Source organism: Pelodiscus sinensis, chromosome 4 (assembly GCF_052426305.1).
Source record: "Pelodiscus sinensis isolate ZL-2025 chromosome 4, ASM5242630v1, whole genome shotgun sequence".
In the NCBI taxonomy this organism is placed as follows: Eukaryota; Metazoa; Chordata; order Testudines; family Trionychidae; genus Pelodiscus; species Pelodiscus sinensis.
Window position 1 is genome coordinate 114,548,910 of NC_143055.1, and position 26,398 is coordinate 114,575,307.

Sequence of the window (26,398 nt, forward strand, 5' to 3'; positions counted from 1 at the left end):
CCCTCCAATACCAATTGCACCGTTCGTGTATTCATGGACAATACAACCACCATGTTTTATATAGACATGCAAGATAGAGCTCATTCTTGATCCCTTTGTGCGGAGGTCATCCATCTCTGGAATTTGTGCATCCATCACGGGGTCACCTTAAAAGATGACACCATCATGGCAAATAGTCTGAACCGCAACTTTTCCACAGACCACGAGTGGGAGCTGCATCCAACAGTGATAAGAATCCATCTTCCACAGGTGGGGCTACCCAGTAATAGATCTCTTCGCAACCACAAATGATACTAAGTGTCTTCACTTTTGCTCTCGAGCGGGACTGGGCGAGGATCTATGAGTGATGCATTCCTAAACCCCTGGAACAAACCATTGCACTACACCTTAATCCCCATACCACTCATCCCCAGGATCCTGCTCAAGATCCAAGCAGACAGGGGTCGAGTCATCTTAATAGCTCCATCCTGGTCCAGACAGATATGGTTCCCATGTCTTCAACACATGACTGTTGAACCACCTTACCCACTTCTATGTCGACACAATCTCCTCTCTCAGAACAGGGATAAATTACTTCACCCTCAACCTCATACTCTCCACCTCCACGCATGGCTCCTGTCTGGTTCCTTGGTGCCAAATCCTGCTGTTTTGAACAAGTAAGAACCGTTCTCCTTGATAGCAAGAGACTATCCACCAGAACCACTTACCCTAAAAAATGGAAACAGTTTACATCCTGGTGCCAGCAGATGCACATTGAACTCCACAAGGCTCTGCTTCATTCTGTCCTTGACTACATATACCACTGGAAGAGCAAGGGCCTATCCATCTTCTCCATCAAAGTACACCTGGCAGTGATTACGGCCTTCCATGTATGCAGTGCTCTCCAACCTTTTTAACCACAAGATCTCTTTTTCAATTTAAGTGCAATATAAGATCTACCTCAAACCCAAATACCCATGCCCCAATTCCTTCCTGCCCCTTCTTAGAGGCCCAGCCCCTCCTTCATCCCTTCTCCAAGACCTCACCCTGCTCATTCCATCCCTCTTCCTCCCCCATCCTCATTCACTTTCACCAGACTGGGGCAGCGGGGTTGGGGTGCAGGCTTTGGTCTTGGGCCAAGGAGTTTGCAGTGTGGGAGGGGCTCTGGGCTTAGCCCAGGGTGGGGGATTGGGGTCTAAGGTACAAGCTCTGGGTAGGAGTTGGGTGCAGGGAGACTCACATCTGGGGCAGGAGGTTGGGTGTAGGAGGAGGTTCAAGGCTGGGTCAGGGGTTCAGGGTGCAGCATCTGGTTGGGCACCATTTAACTGAGATGTCTTCTGGGTGGTGGAGCAGTGGAGTAAAGGCATACTTACTCTTGCCATGTCCCTGCACCACTCCTGAAAGCAGCTGTCATTAACAGCAATGGCTCCATGGCACCATGTGCTGTCCTTCATCTACAGGCACTGAGCCCATTGTATCTACTGGCCATGGTTCCCCGTTATTGATCAATGGGAGCTGCAGGAGTGGTGTCTGCAGTCAAGGACAGCATGTGGAGACCCCCTACCCTGCCTTTCTCAGGAGCTGCAGGGATGTGCAAGTCACTTCCAGGAGCAGCAATTACCATAGGGATAATTACTCCAGCCATGACCGGTTCAGCATTCTAGAACTCACTACTCAAAGAATGGAATGTAAGCATAAGAGAGAAATGAAAATTATGAAAGGCACAGACCAATCAAAACCCAAAACTAACACACTTTGCAAGCAATAAAAGAAGTACAAACAACTCCTTCCATGCATATGTTGTGTTGGAAGGTGAGAGCGTGTGTTTGTGAGAATGACAGAGATTTGCATTGCCAGGCTCCATCCATTCCCTTCTCTCTGTGTGAAGATAGGGTACAGGAGTGGAGGGGGGGGGGGACAAGTGTGGAGGAGAGACACCTTGACATCAGCATCCCCCCTCTTCTCCCTCCGACACCCTCCACAGCAAGCAGGAGACTCCCAACAGGTCAGCTCCAAGGCAGAGGGCAGGAGCAGTAAGACAATGGGTGGTAGCTTCCTGGCCAAAGCAGTCAGGATTACCCGTCAGAGGCTCCAAGATCTACTGGTAGATTCCGATCTGCACCAATGTAAAGATTGATGTAACATCTGTTTTTTCACTTCCTGTCACCAGAAGATTCCTCAAAGGCCTCCAGAATCTCCAGGACCTTCCTCACAGGGCCCCAGTGCCCACATGAGATCTAATCCTAGTTTTAGGTTGCCTTATGAGGCTCCCCCCCCGCAACTTACAATGAAGGTGCTATTTTTAGTGGCCATTATTTCAGCAAGGAGGGTTAGTGAGATAGGGGCCTTGATGGCGGGACCTCCTTATACACTATTTGCCAAGGACAAAGTGACTTTAAGACCGCATCCATCATTTCTACTCAAAGTCAATACCGTTCATATCAATGAGCCCATTGTCCTATCTACGTTTCTCCCAAAGCCCCAGAGATGCTATGCTTCACACTTTGGACATTGAACAGGCTCTCCCATTTTATATAGATAGGCCAGAGGCATTCTGGAAGTCCCCATGCCTCTTTGTGTCTGGTGCAAACCACTCCAAGGGCACACCAATTTCACCACAATATATTTCCAAACTGATATTATCCTGTATATTGCAACGTCACTCTCTTTGCAAAAAGCCGTGGACAGCTCAACCTCAGAACACATCCCACTCATACCACAGCAACATTTACAGCATTCCTAAATATTGTGCCCCATAATGACATATACCAGGCAGCCACTGGTAATCTCACCATACCTTCACCAAACATTACACTATCATGCCTCAGCTAGCAGCTGATACAGTAGTGGCTACAGCGGTACTATCCTCTGTTGCTAAGCAGTAACTCCAAGTTTCACTATCCATGTCGAATACTGCTTTTTAGTCACCAACAGAGGAGCACCTACGGGGACATCACCCAAGGAAGACAAGTTACTCACCTTGTGCAGTAGCGACTGTCCTTTGAGGTGTGTCTCCCTATGGGTGCTCCATGACCCTCCATTTCTCCCATCTACTTGGAGTCTTAGTTACTCTGGCGTAGATGAGGAACTGGAGGGTATGTGTTCAGGCTGCACGTGCGAGGCTTCCAACTGCAAGTGGTGTGAGGCGCCTTCCACTTATGCTCTGAACTGCATCTCCAGGGATGATCTGACACCAAAAGTAGAGCACCCATAGGGACACATGCCTTGAAGAACAGTTGTTACTGCACAGGGTGAATAATTTCCTTTTCTTCAGAAATATTTTTGTTCCAATTTGGGATGAAAAGTCAAAATCTCAAGTATTGATTATGGAACTGAAATTTCATAGTATTCTACCAAAGCATAGTATTTCCAAAATGAATTATCCTCCTGTAGTCAGTTTCACAACCGTTACTAAGGAATGAAATTGACAAGATTTATGTCAAATTCAGTTTTCACTTTGAGAGTCTGGATCTCCATGGCAGTCAACTGGGCACCCAATCTGTGTCCTTAGTTGTCCACCTGGTGAACTGACGGGGAGCTGGCACTCCCAAGATCTGAGGCTTCTGGCTTAGCAGGGTGCTAAGGAGCCAGGTGGGCAAGCGAGCAGGAGACATCCCTTGGGTCCGTCAGAAGTTTTGTTGTAATGGAAATGCTTCTAGGAAACCTTTGGTTTTGGTAAGTTGGCAGAAACAGAAACAAGTGTTTCTGGATTTTTTTTTCTGGCTTTTCTATACACAAACTAAGATGCAGTGTAATAACATTTGAATCACACATGTTAAACAGATCTATCTATATATATCTTAGAGACCAGAGCTAAAAAATTTGGCACATAAACTGTAAAATGTCTTTATCATTGTTTTCCAGAATAGTGCCTATTCTGCCATGAAGTATAAAGGAGTACATTTTGGTAATTTAACAGGAAAACGTGGTGAATTTAAGGCTCAGGAAGGGCCTGGACCTGGGGAGTATGACATAACTCAGTAAGTAAAAATGTGTCACTTTTTATTTTATGTCTGTTAATTCCAAAAAGAAAGAGAATTCAAATTGATTTCAATAAGGATGTTAAAATGGTTAAATGATAGCACTTAACCGGTTAATGGTTTTAATTGAGGTCCTTCTGCCTGGCCCTGCTATGGTTGTGGCTATAGGGTCCTGCCCCTCAGCCCACAAGCTCCTCCATGGCCAGGGCTGCTCAAGCGTGGTGCAGCTGATCTCTGCTAAAGTTGACTGGCAAGGTTGGGTTCACAGATTTCGTATATTGTGTTTACTGGTATATTTAACCAGTTAACTGTTTAACATCCCTAATTCCAATTATATAATTATTTAATTTCACTTGAATTCTACATAGGGATTGGTTTTGCATCCCAAGCCAGTAATTACTGAGACTTGAGGGGCACAGTATGGAAATAGTTAAGGTCGCCAAACAATCCATGTACCTAGACTAGGGGTCTCCAATCTTTTTAAGCACTAGATCACTTTTTGAATTTACACTTGGTCCGTAACTCGAAGTGTTTGTAATTTGGATCCCATAGAGCTACATGGCGACCGCGCTGTTTATAAGCGTGGATCGCCGTTCGTAACTTGGATCTGCATTTACAACCACTTTGGTCGTAAGTGCGGATGGTCGTAAGTGGAGGTGGTCATAACTCAGGGAGTGGCTGTAAATGCAATCCGGGATTTACCTCAGACCCAAATACTCTTGCCCTGCCTCCTTCATGCCACTTCTCTGAGACCCACCCTTGCTCATTCCATCTTCTCTCCCTCTCCCATCCTCCCTTCATTTCACCAGGCAGGGGCAGAGGGTTGGGGTGCAGGCTCTGCTCTTGGGCTAAGGGATTTGGAGTGTGAGAGCAGAGCGGTGCCTGGGGCAAGGAGCTGGGGTGCAGGAGGGGGGTTCAGGGTACAGGTTCTGTAAGGGAGTTTGGGTCCAGGAGGCTCAGGCTTGGTGTACAGGAGGAGGTTCATAACTGGAGCAGGGGTTTGGAGCTGGATCCAGCTGGACACTGCTTACTTCAGGTGGTTCCTGTGTGGTGGTACAGTGGGACTAAGGCAGGCTCACCTCTGCCCTGGCCCTGTACCACTCTCAAAAGCAGCCAGCAAACTCCCTCCATCCCAAGCCCTGTGCCCCCACTAGTCCGTTCTGTGAAGATAAGATACAGGGTGGGAGGGGGTACCCTGACATCAGCGCCCCTTCTCTACCCTGCTCTGCACAGCAAGCAGGAGGCTTCCTGGGGAGGGTGGGACAGCTCCAATGCAAAGGGCAGGAGATGTGCAGCAGTGGAGAAAGGGGCAGCTGAAGTGCTGTGCTTGATCGCCTCTTGGCCAAACCAGTCAGAATCACCTGTCAGAGGCTCCAAGATCTGCCAGTAGATCCTGATATACTGGTCGGTGACCACTGACCTAGACAATCCCAATTAAATAAGTGGAAACTTCCTGGTAAGAATGACCTATGTTGCTACTGTCTAGGAACAATGAAAATAACGTTAAAAAGGTTTGTTTTAGTGACAAGCAGTGTACTCAATGATTGCAAAAGTATAAACTTCTTTCAGAAGGTCTTGAGTACTATGACTAAAATTTCTATTCTAAAAAATAGGAAGTCTGCACTCCGTAGTACAATGGATGAGAAATATAGTGATACTCATGCCTGGTTAGTCTGTAGCCATGTTCACAGAAGAGTAAAGATAGTGTCAGCCTTGCTTCATTTATTAGGCTGTCGCTAGCTGCCTTGTCTGCTATATAAGGAATCTTGTTCTTTAAACGTATTATGACATTTAAAATACAAATTTGCTCCTCATCCTTTACTGTATTGTGGATGAACAACTGCTTAAGTCCTTTATCACTGGCATGTGAAGCAAAAGGGTTTGTATATTAGCCCTTAATTTAAAAATGACCTTCAATGTTATTTAGGTGCCTAACCTGCATAAGCACTTTTGTAAATTCCATTGGTGCCTATATGCATTTTTAAATATCTAAATTCATTTATAAATCTGGCCCCAATTGCCTGAAGTACTGAAAATGGGACTGCAGATATGTCTATAATACAATGCCACAGCTAGGGTGTTACATCTCTACCACTGTAGTGTAGATACTTCTTATATTAATGGAAGGGACTTTACATCAGTATAGTTAATCTTCTTTGAGGGGCTGTAACTAGGTCACTGAGGGTATGTCTACACTACATGGCTCCGTTGACGGCATACCGGGGAGGTTGACAAATGCTGTTGATGTCAGCTGATTGGCACAGTGCAGAAGCCATTTAAATGTAAATGAAGCGGCGATTATTTAAATTGCCGCTTCATTTCCCTATGCCCAGTAAACAAATCTACATGGCTCTGTCGACGGAGCCATGTAGTCTAGACGTACCCTGGATGAATTCTTCTGCTGATGTAGCTATGTCTACATTATGGATATGAATGGGTTAACTGGTTACCCATTAAGCATCACCCTTACTGGGTGTAGCTGGGACTGGGGCTGGGAGCCAGCAGACAGCCCCATGTGGCTGGAGGTTGGGGCCGGGAACCCCGCAGGCTGGGGGCAGCTTCAGCTGGGTTGAAGCAGTCCTCCTCCTGGGATCCAGCTTAGTTAGTTAACCAGTAAAATGTTAGGTAAATCTAACATTTAATGGGCCTCCTGCTCGTTTCTCTGGGGAATTAGTTATTTCGGCAGCAGGGCACCTCCTTCTGGCTGGTGTCTCTCCCGTCCTAGCTCCACACTCCAACTCCAGATCCTCATTGCTCCCTGACCACAGTATCCTCTTCGCTAGTGCCGACTCCAGTGGTCTCTTGTTTCCCTTCTAGGGGTTTATCACAGTCCTGTGTTTCTACTGTCACTGTGGCCAACTGCGGTCCCAAAGTCTAGCTCCATATGTCAGGGGCAAGCCACAGTCATGCATTGGTGGTAAGGTTCAGTGCAAGAGGGAAGGGTGGGGACCCAGGCCCACCCACTACTCTGGGTCCTGACCTAGGGACTCTCTGTTGGAAGCCTTGTCCTGCCCTCTTTTACTTGCCTTTATTGCCTCTAGTTCCCTGGGCCACTTCCTCTGTGACCGTTTGCACCCTCCTGGCCCTTGTAGCAAGGCCAGCAGCCTCGCAGGTTTCAGGCTGGAGTTTCCCTCTTTAGCCTCTCTGGGCCTGCCCAGCACTGGTCTCCTGAAGGGGCTTCTATCTGAAGATGCTTCTATAGGAACCAGGTCCTGCCCCTTCCTTGGTCAGGCCTAACTGCCTACTCTTTCCTGAGCAGCTCCTTTTGTACAGGGCTGCCCCAGCAAGCTATACCATGATTGGCTACTTAAAAGCCACTCCCGAATTGAACCCGGGCTCTATGTAGGCTCCCTCCAACTTTCACTAACCTCTTTTGCCCAGTATGGGGCAGCTGCCCCACCACAAGTGGCTAACTGCTTAATTGAGATTTTATATCCCTGGTCTACGTTTGTAATTAAGGTGACCTAAGTACTTTTCACAGAGAGTGACATTTTTCATAGCTTCTAGCAATATAGGCAGATTGATGTAATTTGTGAATGTAGACATAGGCTTTTAAGTCTCATAGACACTTGAATTTTTTTAGCCCTCTATCTTGTACTTATAGAGTCAGAAACTAACCTGAGAGATGCCTATTCAGTTCACATTTAAATAATTCAATATGATGGGCTTTGAGGGTAGAATTTGTCTCTGTGGTGTAATGTTTTGCATTCTACTACAAGTAGGCTTAAGTTTTAATACTAAAAAGAATTAAATTAAAATGCTTCATCATTGTGTTCTTGAATTGTGACCTCTGTTTGTAGAATTTTAGAATGTGCTTAAAATTAAACAAGTGTTTAAATGGTCTGCTGAAAAAGGGCCTAGATTATATCTGCCATAGAATTTTAAGTTTTAAGAATGATGCTTGAAGAAATAGCAAATTGATTAGGAAGTAACAGAGATGAATATTTACAGCTAATTTTAACATTCCTTAGCTACAGGTTGATTGGTGTTAATCGGATAATTAAGTATCTGTCCTGATTTAATTATTTTTGCAGCCTCCTATAGGTTTCTTGGAATGTCAGGCAAGAAGATAGCATTTTATATAGCCAATAGAAATAACTTTCTTTTTAAAGAGTGTTTTCTTGAAATGGGTGCCTCTCTACATTTAAATTATAAAGGGGTTCTCTTCTGAGCATTGCCACTATTAAAATACTGAGAGGCTTTTGAATTTTAATTACTCTGTGCTATAAATAGGCAGATCTTGTCAGGTTACAGTATTAAATACACGGTTCAAGTAAGAGACTTGTAAGGCACTTGAGGCTTTGCTTTTCAGTGCTCATATATCTCACAAGACAGAAATCCTAACCTGTTTGACATTTGATTTTTAGCTTTTTCTCTTTTGGCATTTTTGTTAGTCTCAACCTATAACAATGACTACATTTAAATATGAAAAAGTTACAAACCAAAATTAGTGAAACATGATTTGTGTGGCTTCTGTAGGTTACAGTATAAATGTACAATATGTTTATTCTCACCCATTAGTGAGTAATCTTGGCTTTCATTAAATATTAGAAACAGCAGCTGCTTGTAACATAGTCAAAGTAAAAGGACAAAAGGCTTTCACTGACCGTATTTACATGTTCAGGCATTGGAAACTGAAGACTCATAAATCTCTCTTTAAACTTTCAAAAGGGAAAGTGCATTGCATTATGAGAATGTCAACATCAGAAAGGAAGACAAGAAAAAATATGAACCCTACATCCCACGGTATCATGAAGTAATAGTATTACAGGAAGAAAAGAAGGTAATGCCAATTCAGCTATTTACTAGCACATAGAAAATAATTTATTGTGGGATTGAAACCCTGAAATTTGAAGATTGCATAGACAGAATGAACAAACAGATTGCAATTCATATTGAAATAGGAAAAAAGACTTTCTTGATGAAAAATCAGTAACTCGTTCGTTGAGATTTTTGTCCTCGCATTTGTTTTCTACCTTTTCTTAAAAGTTACCTTATAGCAGACAAAGTATTTTGTTTGTAGTGACATGAGCTTTTTGTTCTTTTTGCTAGAAATAATAATAGGGAAAATGTATTAAATCTAGGGTGTCAATTGCAGTTAATTCCTGCGATTAACGAAAAAAATTAAGTGATTAAAATATTAATCAGAGTTTGAATCACATTGTTAAACAATAGAATACCAATTTCAATCTATTAAATATTTTTGGATCTTTTTCTGTTTTTTCAAATATATTCATTTCAGTTACAACAAAACACAAAGTATACACTGCTCACTTTATATTATTTTGATTACAAATATTTGCACTGTAAAGTGATAAACAAAAGAAATAGTATTTTTCAGTTCACCTCATACAAGTATTGTACTGCAATTTTTTTGTCATGGAAGTGCAACTTATAAATGTAGATTTTTTCAGTTACATAACTGCACTCAAAATCAAAACCAAATACAAAAATTTAGTGTCTACAGATCCACTCAGTCCTACTTCTTGTTCAGCCACTCATTAAGACAAACAAGTTTGCTTGCTTTTATAGGAGATAATGCTGCCACTTCTTATGTACAGTGTCACCTGAAAGTGAGAAGTGGTGCTTACATGGGAGATTTGTAGCTGGTATTGCAAGGTATTTATGTGCCAGATGTGCTAAACAGTCATATGCCCATTCATGCTTTGGCCACCATTCCAGAGGACATGCTTCCATGCTGCTGACACTTTAAAAAAAAAAGCATTAATTAAATTTGTGACAGAACTCCTTGAGGGGGGAGAATTGTACGTCTCCTGCTCTGGTTTACCCACATTTTGCCACATATTTCATGTTATAGGATCCTTGGATGATGATTTTAAGAACAGTTTTGTTGCAGAGTTGACAAACATAAAGATGGTACCAATGCGAGATTTCTAAAATAGCTGTAACATTTGACCCAAGGTTTAAAAATCTGTAGTGCCATCCAAAATCTGAGAGGGACTAAGTGTAGAACATGCTTTTAGAAGTCTTTAAAAGAGCAACACTCTGATGTGGAAACTACAGAACATATGGCAGGCCACACTGCTTTGGATTGTTATTGAGCAGAACGATCATTAGCACAAACGAATGTCCTTTGGACTGGTGACTGAAGCATGAAAGGACATACAAATCTTTAGTGCATTTGGCATGTAAATATTTTGCAATGCCGGCTATAACAGTGCCATGTGAATGCCTGTTCTCACTTTCAGGTGACATTATAAACAAGAAGGCAGCATTATTTTCTGTAAATATAAACAAACTTATTTGTCTGAGTGATTGGTTAAACAAGAAATAGGACTGAGTGGACTTGTAGGCGCTAACGTTTTACATTCTTTTATTTTGGAATGCAGTTATTTTTGTACATAATTCTACATTTGTAAGTTCAACTTCATGATAAAGAGATTTCACTTCATTACTTGTATAAGGTGAACTGAAAAATACAATTTATTTTATTTTTTACAGCACAAATATTTGTAATAAAACTAAATATAACTGTTGTAATTGAAGTGAATATATTTAAAATGTAGAAAACATTCAAAATATTTAGATAAATGGTATTCTATTATTGTTTAACAATGTGATTAATTGCATGACTATTCATTAATTTTTTTAATCACACAGTTAATTGTGATTAATTTTTTTAAATCACTTGACAGCCCTAGTTTAAACTAATTATTTTTGAATGACTTGACAAACCTTAAATTATATGTTTAGTAATTGTTGTTCATCTCAGAAGTCAGCAAGATCCACTAGCACTACTCTCTTTGTTGATGCAAAAACACCTTCAGTGGATGTGTTCAACAGTTCACCATTCAACAGTTGTTTAATTATAGTGGTGGATGAATGTCAACATAACTTAAATCAAGTTAAACTTAATTCACATCTGCTAAGGATGTGAATGGTTAACTGGTGGGGGCTGGAGCTGCTCCCCACTGACTGCGGGCAAGGAACTGCTTTAGCTCCGTGGGGCCTGCTGCAGGCAGGGGTGCTCCAGACAAGCTGGAGTAGCCCCTCTCCATGGCAGGCTTGCATGGGCCTGCTAAAGGCAAGGGTTCTCCAGCTAGCTGGAGCAGTCCCTATTTGCAACGAGCCCAGCCCTAGCATGCCGCAGGCAGAGGCACTCCAGCCTGGCCAGAGCAGCCCCATCCCTGGCGTGGGAGGTATGAAGCTTCAGCCTGGCTAAGATAGGGGGCACTGCAGCCTGCCCAGTTCTGCTTTAATTGATTAACCAATTAAAAATTACATTTAACTGGTTAACCAATTAAATGGGATTTTACATCCCTACTTTGTATAATTCAACTTATTTGGATTTAAGTTTAACCTCCTCTCTGAATTTCCACGATTTACAATGTTTGGTTTTGGGACAAGAATAACATCCTTGCAATGCATTTTATCCTAAATTGCTGTACTCTCAAATGTAACTCCATTTTACCATAGTTTTTTTTCCTGGGAATTCATATGAACAGTTTCAGAATAAGGAAAGAATTGCAAGAATTCTCCCTGTGGAGAAAGAAAAGAATAAGGAAAGAATTTCTCCTTGTGGAGAAAGAATTGTGGGAGTGCTCTTGTCTCCAACTTCACAGTATTTCTTTTTGTTTAAAATATAAATACTGACATTTGTAGGGGTGCCTCTTCACCCTCCTCAAAATCACCTGTCTCAGAAAGCTGATATGAGAATACTTTTCTTTTTTCCTTTAATTGCCTCCAAATTGGGACTAAACAAAAAAAGAATCCTGCAGGATCTGTATGCAAAATAAAATTCTGAATGTTTTGCAAAAAATGTTAAAAATATCTGGGAAAGTGTTTGATCGCTGCTGTATATTGTGGAGTCTTAAAATTCCATTTTGGACTTGTTACTACTGAAAATTAAATTAAAAAAATATAAAGAAGAGTGAACGCAAATCTGTTTTTCCTGTTTCCTTGACTGGCTTCCAACAATCACAGTAAGAATGCTGAGATGAAAGTATGAATATCAGATTTTTCCTTAATATATCCCTGAGTTAATAAAACAGACTCTTGGGAAAGATTTCTATAGAGACTGAAAAAACTGGAGCATAAATATATTTTATCCTGCCTGGCATAACTCAGAATTGTGTGTGTGTGTGTGTGTGTGTGCGTGCGCATGTGTGTGTGGTAAAATGTGACATTCAGGTTGAGAATCTCACAAATGTCAGGAAATTTACAGTTCTAATTCTCACACTAATGTTAATTTTGCTTCTTTGTGTACCCATTGTAACATGACAACATAGAATCGTCCAGTATTGAATACTATGAGACAATAATGTAACCGTGGGCAATGCTTCATTCTTCTTCGAGGATGTCTCCGCGGGTGCTCCATTGTTGGTGCTAGGCTTGCCCCACGCCGCAGACGGAGACTTTTCCAGAAGTAGTAGTTGACCAGACTGCGCATGCGTCGCTACTCGTGGCATTCTCACTCTTTCTCTGTGCACAGTCTGGCCCCCGCCAGTTCCTCTTGACCGCCTCAGACTGCAGATGCGAGGAACTGCGCTCTCCCTTCTCCGACTGCTCTGTGTTGTGAGACGTTCTTAATCTCTTCTCCTTCTTATCGTTCTCTTCTTTGTTATCGTTCCCCTCTGTTGATCTTAAAAAAAAAAAAAAGTTTACCTTAGAGGCTTTCTTTCCCGTTCTAAGTTTCTGTCCCCCCCCGTTGAATTTCTGATAGAGTTAACTATCCTCCTGTTCGCCCAGTTAAAAAAAAAAGAAAAAAAAAGAATAACAACAATAATAGGAGGAAATAAGGATGACGAAAATGTCCTTTTCACAGGGCTTCAAAAAATACCAGGAATGCCGTGAGGCGATGCTGGCCTCCGACGGCCATGCCCGCTGTGTGAAATGTTTAGGGGAGTTTCATGTGCCCCAAAAGTGTGCTCACTGCACTAAGCTGACTTCTCGGGCACAAAAGGACAGGGAACGGTGGCTAAAGATGCTCCTTTTCGATCAGGCACTCCAGCCGCAAACTCCCTCTTCTGCTTCACGCCAGCCAGCGAAGCGTAGAGCCTCCTCCCCAACAACCTCTTCTGCAAAAAAGACAAGACCCTCCCCAACATGGTCTCTATCAGTGGTCTCTCACGGCCGAGTTAGTCATGGAGATAAACCGGGCACGTCCGGCACTTCAGTGCTGTGACTGAAGTCTGATGTACCTCAGAAATTGAAAGCGGGCTGTGAGCCAACCTTGGCATTGCGATTTATGCCGGCCCTGCAGATTTTGAAACCTCCGGTGCCAAAACCACGTACGGCACCGAGAGCACCCTCGGCACCATCTACTCTGGGGACTGAGAATGGGGCACTGACGACTACGGCACCGGAGCCTGTGCCTTTATGGCCGGCACTGATAACACTCCTGGCGCCGATGAAGCCCTCTGAAGCAATGGCGCCAGCCTCAGCGGCACTGAGCGTAGCGCCCATAATTACCACAGCACCGACCACGTTGGCACTGACGGCACCACACTACCCCGGCACTGATGCTAGGACCTCGTGCCCCCGGACATCACCGTGCCGTAGCCGATCATCTTCACTTGTCTTCTCTCTGGCACCATCCCCATCTCAACTGGCACCAAGTTCTCCGGAATATCAAGAAAGCCCTCTTCATGTATATTCCCCACGGAGCCTACCCTCTCCGTTCTTGTCTCCATCTACTCACCGTCACGAACATCATTATAGACGTCGCTCCCCATCTCCATCTCCATCTTCACGGTCTTACCGTTGCTCCTGCTCTCCTCGTTCTCCGCAACTTCACCACTGGCAATACTCTTCCAGATACTATCCGGAGACGCATTCACCGCTCTATAGATTGTACAGCCAAGACGACCCTTACTCTTGCAGTCTCCCAACCAGCTACTCCTACCATTACAGATCTCGCTCTCATTCCCGGTCTGCTTACGACTACGCCTCCTCAAGACATTCCACAACGCCTGCTCCCATAACTCCACCGGACACGGCTGCATCACCGCCTCAAGTTTCATCTGAACTGCACCACGCGCTTCCTGCTTCAGCTATCTCTAGTTGAGTCGCTTTCTCCTGACGAAGCTGTCATCCCTGGAGAAGTCTCCCCTCCGGATGATCTTCATCAATTTCAGGAACTCTTTAAGTGTTACGGCATCACAGGAGATTCCATTGGAGGAGGTCAAAGAAAAGCAGCATAAACTATTCAAAAACCTGCAACTGCGACATAGGGCACGGATGGCAATTCAACTAGACGAAGCCATCCTAGAGATAGCCAACGAAATCTGGCATACTCCAGCGTCTGCCCTTCCCACAAATAAAAAGTCTGACAGAAAGTACTTCGTCCCACCTAAGGGGATGGAATTTCTTTTTTCCCATCCCCAACCAAACTTTTTGGTGGTTGACGTGGCCCAACACAGATCTAGGGCCCCCCAATTCAAACACTTCGCTGCGGACAAGGAAGCGAAAGGGCTTGATATCTTTGGCAGAGGAGTTTACACTTCTGTCACTCTCCTACTTAGAATCGCAAATTACACAGCTCATTTATCTAATCACATTTTCGACACCTTTTCTCGATTGACTCCATTGATTGACCACCTCCCAGAGTCTAAGAGATCTATCATGAAGCCCGTAATCCAGGAGGGTTACATATCTGCCAGAACATCACTCAACATGGCTATGGACGTGGCAGACACTGTGGCATGCTCTACCACTACGGCAGTTGTGATACGAAGAGCCTCCTATTTACAGGCGGCAGCAGTTCCCAAGGAACTACAGTCCATAGTTGAGGTCCTGCCCTTTAATACTTAAAACTTGTTTGCTGAAAAGACGGACACAGTTCTGCACTCCTCTAAAGATTCACATACAACCTTGCACATGCTAGGTATGCACACTCCTCCCTTCAGAAGACGTTGTTACCCCATGTATCAACGCAGGTATGACTACCCATATGCCCGTCACCACTGGCAGCAACAGCAACACCAACCACAAAGGGGTTTCGACAACCAGCGAGCACGCCAGAGACCTCAGCATCGTCGCAACGGTAACAACCTCAACCAGGCCCCATCTAACGCTAAGCAACAGGTTTGACACGTCGATCGAGGGTACACAACCAGTCCATGGCAGCTCCAACGTGCAACCCATCTATATTTTTCACCATCGTCTCAGGCCCTTTTTTGACAAATGGGCCGAGATCCTTAGGCGACGCCTTTCTCCTAGATTGGAAAGGACCCCTCTTATATGCCTTCCCCCCGATACCACTGATACCGAAAGTCTTGCAGAAGGCGAGGTCAGACCAAACCAAAATCATCTTGATAGCCCCAGCATGGGCTCGACAACACTGGTTCCCCCTTCTATACCAAATGTCTCTCCAACCATCCTTCTGCTTCTCCCCAACCTCTTAACCCAGAACAGAGGTCAACTAGGTCACCCCCAGATACACACACTGAACCTTACGGCGTGGCTCCTAGTTGGTTAGACCCCACTGAATCTTTATCCTCGGCTCCAATCAAACAAGTCCTTATACACAGCAGACGTCAGACAACACGAAAAACTTACCTGTACAAATGGCGACGATTTGCATCCTGGTGTGTTGGGAAACAGCAGTCTCCGGAGACGCTCCCTCTTCCTGACATTTTGGATTATCTCCTGCATCTCAAGGAGAAAAGATTGTCCTTATCCTCTAGTAGAGGACATTTGGCTGCAATATCTGTGTTCCGACATCCTTTGCAAGGGACATCTTCGCTCACTCCCTCTCCAAGAGGTTTCTCAAGGGACTTACGACTATGAGCCCACCGCGAAACCCAGCCCCACCTGTTTGGAAGCTAGACACAGTCCTTGAGGCCTTAATGGGCTCACCGTTTGAGCCTCTAGCCTCTGCACCTTTAGAATTTTTGACTATGGAAATGGTGTTCTTATTAGCTATAACATCGGCAAGACACGTGGGGGAGCTCTCACCCTCAATGGCAACACCTCCATTCAACATTTTCTGCAACGATGTGGTGATTGTGAGGCTTCATCCTAAAGTCATCCCCAAGATAGCATAGACGTTTCATGTGAACGAACCACTCATCCTTCTTGTATTATACCCGAAGCCTCACTCCTAACCTAGAGAGGCGTTCCTACATACCCTTGATGCTCATAGAGTCCTAGCATTCTACATCAATCGGACTAGGCCCTTTAGGCAGACCGACTGTCTATTTCTATCCCTCAACGGCAGATCTAAGGGTCAATCACTTTCAGCCCAACGTATTTCCAAGATTATATTGACCTGAATAAGACACTCTAATGCTCCGAAGCATATTCTACTTCCCATTACACCTCGTGTTCATTCTACTAGAGCCATTGCAGCATCCACTGCATTTTTTAAAGGGGTTCCCTTGCGTGACATATGTAGGGCAGCCACCTGGGCTTCTCATCTAACCTTCGCTAAGCACTATTCCCTATTCGAGACTTCTCAGTCTGACGGGGCACTGACGACTGTGGTCCTCTCCACAGTGGATAAATAGGGACTCTGAATCCCTCCTTTTGTTGTGGAGACCACTGCTACTCAGTCACCCACAGTGGAGCACCCACGGGGACATCCTCAAAGAAGAAAGCGAAGTTACTCACGGTGAAATAACTGTCGTTCTTTGAGATGGTGTCCCCGTGGGTGCTCCACTACCTGCCCTTTTCCCCGCTTCAGAGTCCATTCTGCTTTCTTTTTCAGACTTCGAGGCGGCGTAGAGGAACTGGCAGGGGCTGGACCACACACAGAGAAAGAGAGCGAATGCCATGAGTAGCGATGCATGTGCAGTCCAGCCGACTACTACTTATGGAAAATTCTCCATCTGCAGTGCCAGGGCAAGCCCAGCACCAACAGTGGAGCAGGGACACCATCTCGAAGAACAAGTTATCTCACCAAGGGGAGTAACTTTGCTTTCTGCCCACCTTCAGCGTGACACCTGCGGCAGCCCAGTCAAGTTGGTGGTGGGTGTCTGGCAGTTCCCGGGGCTGGCTCGACTTGAACCCAACACCTCTATCTCTAGAGATGGGTGCATTCTTCGCTAGGCCATGGCAAGACCCATCCCACCAGCACCATCCCAATTGAATGGACGAAGTTCACCACGGTTAGCTCCTGGTGCGCCTCTGGCACTTTATTTATCTGCGCCTCCACAAGTATGGCTGCTTGAAGCTCCAGTTCACCATAGATTGCTGTTCCTGGCCAATGGGAGCTGTAGGAAGTTGTATCCCAGTCTGTGCCATTTCCCACAGTATCCATTGACCGAGAAGGGCTAATTGCTGACACCTGCAGTAATGTAACAGAATACAGTCAAAAGAACTGTATTTACTATAAACTTAGATGAACAAATACAGCAAATTTAGACTTGGATTGAGTTGCCATTTCATGGATTTAGCAGCAGCTTTCGAATCTCGTGACTTTCTTTTAGGTGCTTAATTCTTTGCCAAACTTCAGCTGTTAAAGCTGAAATTTTGCAAGCTTCTTTTCTGTCTCATGATGAATTTATTTTGTGTGTGAAAGTTTAAATCAAAACAGTTCAGCCTATTCTGAGACCAAAGCTATTGAAAAATAGGTAGTTCGTTAATGTTAAAAATTACCAACCTACTTTTTTTTTGAAGAGCGCTAATACCTTCATGTTTTGAAACAGAAACTTTAAATTTTGCAAAACATAAGTTCTGGGATTAATAGGAGAAGACCTCTTTGCTTTGCCTATGAAAATCCACCCAGATCTGGCAGTGCTATAAATAATTATATGAAAAGTATAATTTAAAAAGCTTGTTAGTAGCTTGCTGCTAAAATCTTTGAACATGTATAGTCACACAGAGCCAGCTCTACTAAGTGTGCTCCCAGTTGTCATAAAACATCTTGCATGATAGATAGACAGCTAGAGCTCCAGACAAAGAGAAGAGGCAGTACTAGAACCAGTCATCATCCTCGAATGGTCATTCTGGATCAGACCAATAATCTTGGATTAGCCTGTATAATACTATACTTTAAAAAGTTTTTCCTGTAGGATGACAGCCACATGGCCTCCCCTTTCCCCGTACTCCATGGGAGCCTTGAGCCATGCAGCCTCCCCCATGCTCTGACTTGCTCCGGTGAGGCTTGGGGCAGTGGAAGTCGTGAGCTGCATGGTTCCCAGGGCGTGCAGCTTCCCCCTTCCCCTGTGCCTCTGGAGGGAGGCTGCGCAGCTGCCCTACATTGTCACCACCCATTATGATCTCCTATCAGCTCTGCACCACATGTGCTGGAAGTTAACCCCTCCCCCACGTGCCATTGGCCCCTGAGCTTCTCTCCAGCAGCAGGCATGTGGGCGGGCAGCTGCTGGAATTTAAACTGAACCGCATGGCTCCTCCGCTCTCTGGGGCAGGGGAGGAGAGCTGAGCGGGAGAGCCAGGGAGGCGCACAGGAGCTGCGGGGGCTCGGGTTGGACATAGGCGGGTGTGCAGGAGCTGCAGGGGCTTGGGTGGGAGCATGAGGGTGCCGTGTGACCTCTTGCGGGCTTGGGGGTGGGGCGCACAGGAGCCGCACAGCCTTGCAGGGACTGGGGAGGGGGTGTGCAGAGGCCGCGGGGGCTATGGTAGGGGAAGATGGGGGTGAAGGAGAGCCACGCAGCTACACGAGGGCTCAGGTGGGGGGAAGTGGGGGCGTGCAGTTATGCACTGGCTCGGGTGGGTAGATGGGGACGTGCTATGCATGGGCTCGGATGGGGGAGGTGAGGACGCATGGGAGTTTGGGGGGGGACTTGGGTGGGTGGAGGGGTGTGGGAGCCTCACAGGGACTGGGGAAGGTGCATGGGAGCTGCAGAGCGTCACAGGGGCTCGGGTATGTGGAGGGGGTATGCAGGACGTGAAGTTTCTCTGGGATGAGGGGGTGCATGGGAGCTGTGTGGCCTTGCCCCTCACTGGTGGGGGGCACGTGACCTCCCCCCTTGCATCCAGAGGGAGAGGGCTGGGTGCTGCACCCCCTTTCCCGTTCCACAGCCTTGGCCCAACCCAACCCCCCCCCCTGGCAGTCAGATGGGGGAGAGCTGGGGCAGGGCAGGGCTTCTACTCCTTGACCTAGCCCTCCACAGTGGCTGGGGGAAGAGTCAACAGGATTTTTATCCTGGGGGTAGGCCGCTGCTGCCTACCCCCAGAGGGAACCACCTCCTAGTATCCACTGAATCACCTTTGTCTGTATGTTTGTTGATCTCCCCCAGAGAATTCTAGTAGATTGGTGAAGCAGGATTAGCCTGTATAAAAATCCTGTTGACTCTTCCATAACAACTTAACTTCATCTATGTATCGGATGATTCTTTTCTTTACTATAGTTTCATCCAATTTGCAAGGGACAGAAGTTAAGTTTACCAACTTCTAATACCTTTGGGCCTTTTAAAAAAATGGGTGTAGTTTTATTGTACAATCTTCAGTACAGAGCTCATTTAAGGGAGAGGTTACATACCAGTTAATGGTTCCTTGATATCATAGATGAGTCCTTTAGAACTCTTGAGTGAATGCTATATATTATTAGAGCCCAACACAAATACAAAATTCACACCTGTATCCACAGAAATGAGCCATGGATGTCTGCATTGACATCTGTGTATTTGGATACCCTTAGATATAAAGTGGATACAGGCAGTCCCCGAGTTATGCTGGACCAACCCAGCAGCACCCCAGCTGCTCTGCCCCAGGCGTCCCCAAGTCAGCCGCTGCTGAAACTGACCAGCGGCTGACTACAGGAAGCCGGAGGCAGAGTTGCTCTGCCCCGGGCTTCCTGGAATCAGCTGCTGATCAGTTTCAGCAGCAGCTGACTTGGGGACACCTGGGGTAGAGCAGCTGGGGTGCTGCCGGGTTGGTCCCCGCAGCACCGAGGTGCGGCGCTGTGGGGACCTAACCGGCAGTGCCCCAGCTGCTCTGTTCCAGGCGTCCAGATTCAGCCGCTGTTGAAACTGATCAGCGGCTGACTCCAGGAAGCCCGGGGCAGAGAAACTCTGCCTCGGGCTTCCTGTAGTCAGCCGCTAGTCAGTTTCAGCAGCGGCTGAATCTGGACGCCAGTTCCGACTTACGTACAAATTCAACTTAAGAACAAACCTACAGTCCCTATCTTGTACGTAACCCGGGGACTGCCTGTATATTCAAATTTGTATTCTGCAGATATTTGCATCCACATCCACATCCACGCATGTGAATACCCGCAGATGTAAAGTGGATATCCGCAGATATGTAGGGCTCTACTTATTACTGTTTAATTTATCCATTTTGTTCCAACACCTCCTTTATTGACACCTAGACCTGAAACATTTCCTCAATTTTGCCATCTACAAAGAATCATGGAATCATAGAACTGGAAGGAAACTCGAGAGATCATCCAGTCTAGTTCTCTGTTCTCATGGCTAATCAATGGCTTATGTGTGAGAGTCGTCTTTGCATATTTTGCAGTGAGGAAACATGCACTAGATTGAGAGACAGGAAGGCTGTTTTCTCTCCCTGGCTTTGCTACAGATTTTCTCAATAACATGGAAAGATACCAATAATGCACAATGGGACCACATCAAGGTTGAATTCTGGCATTTTCTAATAATTGAGTACTTTAATTTGCAACCCCTGGTTTTTTAACATAGTTTTTGTACGTAATAAAGAATGTGCATAAGCTTTTACTAGAATAATGGACTGCACTTTGTCATGTCCTTAAATTATTATATAAATAATATAAGTTTGCTTGTACTATCATTCATAGCCTTTCAAGTTTATGGTACACATAAAAATTTCAAAAACAATTTAAAAAGGTTACATACTTTTACCAAGACATTTCCAAATAAATTAGTGTTTATATCCAAAGTCATCTATAGATATTTAGTTTGTTTTATGAAGACTTCCTCATTAGACTATGAAAAGCTCCATAAAACTGATACTGTTGTAGGTATAATTCTCTTCAGTGTACTGCACAAGATTTTAACTTTCTTATAATAACTTGCTTTTGGACCAGTGCTGCATCAAATTTATTTTAAATCATTTAGGACAGTGAAAGTCTAAAAGAGCAGCACAGATATTAGTAAAACTACACTAGATGGCGCCAATACTTAGGAATGACTTGAAGTGTGCTTGTCTTCCCCTCTCCATTAATATTAGTGGGTTTTAGATGATTTTTTTTGGATACTACTTGATGTCTAGTTACCAGAGATTGACATCTGATGTTTTAGCTACTCTTCATAATTATCGGTAATGGAAAAAAGCTGTTTTTTAGTGTTGTTTGTTTCTTAGCTATTTGTGCATTGAGCTAATCTGAAATTAAATTGTGAACATCCTGTGGTTTGATTAATGAAACATAAACACCTTTTCTATATAGAATTATTCTTTTTTGGCACATATAGTAATGGAAGTAAAAGCAAGCAATGCCTTAGTCTAAAAAAATTGCAATACAGGCAGTCCCCGGTTTACGTACAAGATAGGGACTATAGGTTTGTTCTTAAGTTGAATTTGTATGTAAGTCGGAACTGGCTCCAGATTCAGCCACTGCTGCTGAAACTGACCAGGGGCTGACTACAGGAAGCTGGAGGCAGAATTGCTCTGCCCCCAGCTTCCTGGAATCAGCCACTGATCAGTTTCAACAGCGGTTGAATCTCGAGCCTGGGACAGAACAGCTGGGCTGCCAGGTAGGTCCCTGCAGGACCAACCCGGCAGCACCCCAGCTGCTCTACCCCAGGGTCCACAACAAAAGCCTGGTCTGCTGGGGGGGGGGCGCACTAGCTGTGCCCCCCCCCCCCCCAGCAGACCAGGGACACGGGGAGCAAAGCCGCAGCGGTGGCGGGGTGCTGCGCCTCTAAGGCTTTGCTCTGGCAAAGCCTCAGAGGCGCGGGACTCCGCCGCTGCTGCGGCTTTGCTCCGGGTGTCCCTGGTCTGCTGGAGACGGTCCCCAGCAGACCAGAGGCACCGGGAGCAAAGCGGCAGCGGCGGGGGGTCCCGCGCCTCTGAGGCTTTGCTCTGGCAAAGCCTCAGAGGCGCGGGACCCCGCCGCCGCTTTGCTCCCGGTGTCCCTGGTCTGCTGGAGACGGTCCCCAGCAGACCAGGGGCACCTGTAGCAGCTTTTCTCGCCCCAGAGGTCGAGGTGGCGGGACTGCTGTGCTCTGGGCGGTCCCGCTGCCTGCGAGCTCCGGGGCGAGAAAGCCCTGTCCATAAGTGCCGCGTAACTCGGGGACTGCCTGTAGATGTTTTTCTTTGTTGAAAGCTATTTTCTGGTACTAAGAGTCTTTGTCAAGCTTTTGTCTCATGGGCTGAAATAGAGCCATATGCTCCTAAGCCAGGAGAGGATATTTCTGGAAGGGTTGAGTAAAAATGGTTCAGTCATTTTTAAGGGCAAAAGAGGGGGAGAAAAAATATACTTGTCATTAAAAAAAAGTTGTAACCTTTTCTTTGACAAATGCCAGAACAATGAGTGATACAAACTTGAAATTTGGCATCCATACAGGCCTCCCCCAGTTTGATAAAGTACAGAAGCATATGAGACACTTTAAGCACACTAGTAGTTCCATTCATTTCAGTAAGGCTGTTCATATACTAAAGTGTACTTAAGTTCTTTATTGAATCAGGGCCATAGTACAGGTTGAACCTCTCTAGTCTAGCACTCTCTGGTCTGGCAACATCCATGGTCTAGCATGATTGTAGTTATCTGGATGTCCATTCTTCATGTATGGCCAAGTATCCCACAGGCCTGTAAAGTTTGTTTACGACCACCAATCCTGGCTTTCAGGGTTCTGTGCTGTGATTTAGCTCTAATTTATCCCTAAATGTCCTCTAAGAGCCCAGTAAGTAGTGGAAGTGTTGGCAATGTTGCTGGACAATAGTCTCTGGTTCGGCACCAGTCAGATCCTGAGGGTGCCAGACTAGAGAGTTCAACCTGTATCTAGATTGAAGAGTTTATTCTTGGATTTGACTGAGCTATTAAGGATTTAAAAATATACAAATTTGTACATTTATACTAGTTTTTATGTGATAAATTAATGGCCTGCTTAATTTCATTGCCACATTTTATTGCATGGGTGCATATTTAAAGAAGATGTGTAGGGAATGAGGTGAGAGCTGTGTTCCATATGATAAGGAATGAGGCAGGTGTCTGAAGGAGCCCCGCCTTCTCTTCTGTTACATTTGGTGAGGCATGCAGACAAAGGTAGCATCTGCTGCCCTTGGAACACTACTTGTGAACATTTATATCAAATAGTTGCACATAGTAGAAATTCTTTTTCTCATTTTTATTTAAAAAAAACCCCTTGGAAATACTCCCTATTGTGTGTGTGAGAGATAAAATGAGATAAAGTAGCAAAATGAAGCACTGAGAATTTGGAAATGTCAAAGACAAGGTTGGCTCTACAACCTTAATCTTATTTTTTGTGGTACATTATGATACATTAATTTCACAGTTGTATATTGTTTTTCTCTCGGGACCTGAATGAATCTGAGCAGTGTGCAACAAAACAGAGAGGATATGGCATGAATTAAAGACTAAAGTTAAGGCGAACACATATGGCCAGAGTTAAGATGTTACAAAAACTTTAATTTTGGCATTTCTAGTCTTTGAAGTACTTCCATTTTTAGCTTTAACATTATTTGACTATAGCTCTTATTTTAATATGTAAATATTGGGCTGTGGCTGGTCAGCCTAATGGTCGGCACTGGGAGCCATGAACTGGAGATGGATCAGATGTGAAGATGGTGTCAAGAGCTAAGCCAAGGGTTGAACCCAGAGTTGGAGTCAAAGATAGGGTGGAGAAGTAAAGATCTGGAAAGATGCAGGAGTGGAGAAGGATCTTGGATAAGCAGGATAGGAACCAGGACCTGGCAGGAAGATAAAGCTCAGGAGCCAGGCAAGTAGGAAGGGCCTGATGTGGCAGCTAGACAGGATTTTACATAGTTGCTCAGACGACTTCCTGTACATCATTCAGGCTAAATAGTGTGTCTAAATCAGGGGGTGGTGGCAATAATTTTTGATGGGGAGCCACTCCAAGATTTTGGAAAGTGGTCGAGGGCCGCACTTTTCCATCATATTAATGGAATGTCCTGGGATGGAGGCTGGGTTCAGAGGGGAGCTTGGGGGTAAGGGATTGGGGTGCAGAAGGGAAACTGGAGTCTGAGAGGGAGTTTGAGTGAAGGAGGCTGTTGTGACATAGGGCAGGGAACTGGAGTGCAGGGGTTTGGGATGTGACGTAGGGTAAAAGGGTATTGTGATCTGGAGCAGGAGATTGGGGTGCCAGATCTGGGAGGAGGTATGGGTGCAAGAGGGGGACAGAGGGTTTGGGTATTTTGAGTGACGGGAGGGGGAGGCAGAAGGTTGGGGCAGGGAGGGGCCGGCATGTCAGAGGAAGGCTGTAGCCAGGAGACTTACCAGCCAGCATGCAAACCATCCTGCTTGTCTGCAGAGCTAAGGCTTGTAGAGCTTAAACGTTTCCCAGCCAGCTTGCTTGCCTGCCAGCTTACTTCCCTGGCCATGTGCTTCATTGAATAACTGAGCTGAGGAGAGGGGGCATGTTTTTTCTTGGCTACCTGTTATTTAAACAAGCAACTCCAATTAGCTGGGTTTTGGCCAGAAACTGGCCAATGGGATTGTGCTGGGGGCAGAGCGGCTCCTGAAACTTCCCCCTCCCCTCTACTTTTGGAAACAGAAAGGAAGCCTGGCCGCTGCACTTCTGCACAGTGTGTGGGGCTGCAAGGCAAGCATGGGAGCCTGCCTGAGGCTACCCACTGCCTCCACAGGCTGGATCCAGTGGCTTGGTGGGCCACATTCAGCCCACAGGCTGTATTTTGCCCAGGCCTAGTCTAAGCCAGTTGATGGAGTGGGATGTCTCCCTCAATAAGGAGCTTGGTAGATGGAACCAGAACTCTGTCAGCCCCCTTCTCCATGGGCTCTGCTGTGCTGCCAGATGACAACTATGGCCTGACCACCGTCTGTGGACCCTGGGTTTGAGATTTGCAATCTCTCACAGAATATAGCACTTGCATTGCATATTTAATGAATAGAACATTTTTCAAACTTTACTTTTGCAATAGTAATTAATTAGAGACTGGAATGTATCGTTATGGATAATTCTAGAACATTTATTAGTGCCTACAGATCAGATTTGAGTTGAGTCATTAATGTTTTTCATTAATCCATGAAATAAGTTAATAGTGGGGAAGATCTATATGAAGAATAGTGTAGTCCTCATTAGAATAGTTTATGTACATATAATTGCGATAGTATAAACACTCATCTTAATTTCTTTTTAAACAATATAGTCTCAGCTTGTATGATCATTTAGCTACCTACGTATGATATTGAAAACATTCTCATAGATATACAAGATAAATTCATTTAATTCTTCTCCTTTTCTTTCTTGAACTTTGCCACACTGTTAGGTGTCCCTGTAGTATCAATCAATGAAAGCTTTTGTTATAAATCAATCAACCATGTACAGTAAAATTCATTTTTGGTGTAATGTCAGTGGTTTTCTGCAGAAGTAAATAGTCAAACTCTTATAGATTGAATTCACTGGATCTTGAAGAGCTTTTGTTGCCTCAGGCTAAAAAACTGAGGCTTCTTAATCATTGCAGTGCTGGGAACAACAGTATATCATCTGTGAATGTAAATCTGTTTGAAAAGGTAATTTAAAATGCAGTCCTCCTGGATATATATTAGGAAAAAATAGCAGTATTTATCCTCAAAGGGTAGACATAAATTTCCTTCTATTTACCAAAAACCCTCAAAACAAACAAAAAACCCCCCAAAAAATCACAATATACAAGCAGGATAGGTCTTAAAGAGTATCTGATTGCTTAGTCTTATATGGATTATTAAATATGTGAACAAAAAGTTAGTATAAAATACACATAAGATTAATAACCACTGTTGAAAGAATAGTATTATGATACTTGGAAAATAATGTTCAGACATTAAAGGTAAGATAGTACTCTCTTTCATTTTATCAAAAAGCTGGCTTGAATCAAGCCAAAAATTCTCTTATTCACATGTGCAAAGTGAGAAGCAAGTAACTTGTAGGTAATACTTTGTACTTTGCTACTAACTTTGATCCTTGGTTGTCAAAGTGCCCTACAGATATAAATGAATTAAACCTTACTAAACCACTATGGTGTAGATAATTATTATTTCCATTTTACAGATAAGAAAATTAAGGCTTAAATGGCTTTCCCAAAGTCACACAGCAACCCAGTGTGACTAAAACCCATGTTTCCAGTCTCCTAATAATCTTTTAGGTTTTGAAGAATAAGTATTAAATGAATTGATTGTTAGCTTAATCTCTTACAAATATTGTGTTTAGCAGTATGCAATAGCTGGGATTCAATATTTCCCAGTGAGTGATTTACATTAGTCCATGTCCAAACTATCACTCTATTGAATTTGTGCCTCCAGACAATGTTACCAGAAATCAGATTGGCTAGTCATTTTATAATGTTTTGAAAATGGATAAATTCATTCTGAATAAAAACTTGTAATGAAAATATAT

The 26,398-nt window shown here is 44.5% G+C and overlaps 1 protein-coding gene across 3 annotated transcripts in view; it reads left to right on the forward strand.

Annotated features, from left to right (window-relative positions):
- The window catches only part of STPG2 (sperm tail PG-rich repeat containing 2), a 470,822-nt gene that overhangs the window by 45,699 nt on the left and 398,725 nt on the right, over positions 1-26,398 (forward strand). For all 3 annotated transcript variants that reach the window (XM_089778069.1, XM_089778068.1, XM_075929635.2), the window contains 2 exons: positions 3,844-3,959; positions 8,631-8,742. In XM_089778069.1, the coding sequence (XP_089634195.1) occupies positions 3,844-3,959; positions 8,631-8,742 (228 nt within the window). The remainder of the gene's footprint in view (positions 1-3,843; positions 3,960-8,630; positions 8,743-26,398) is intronic.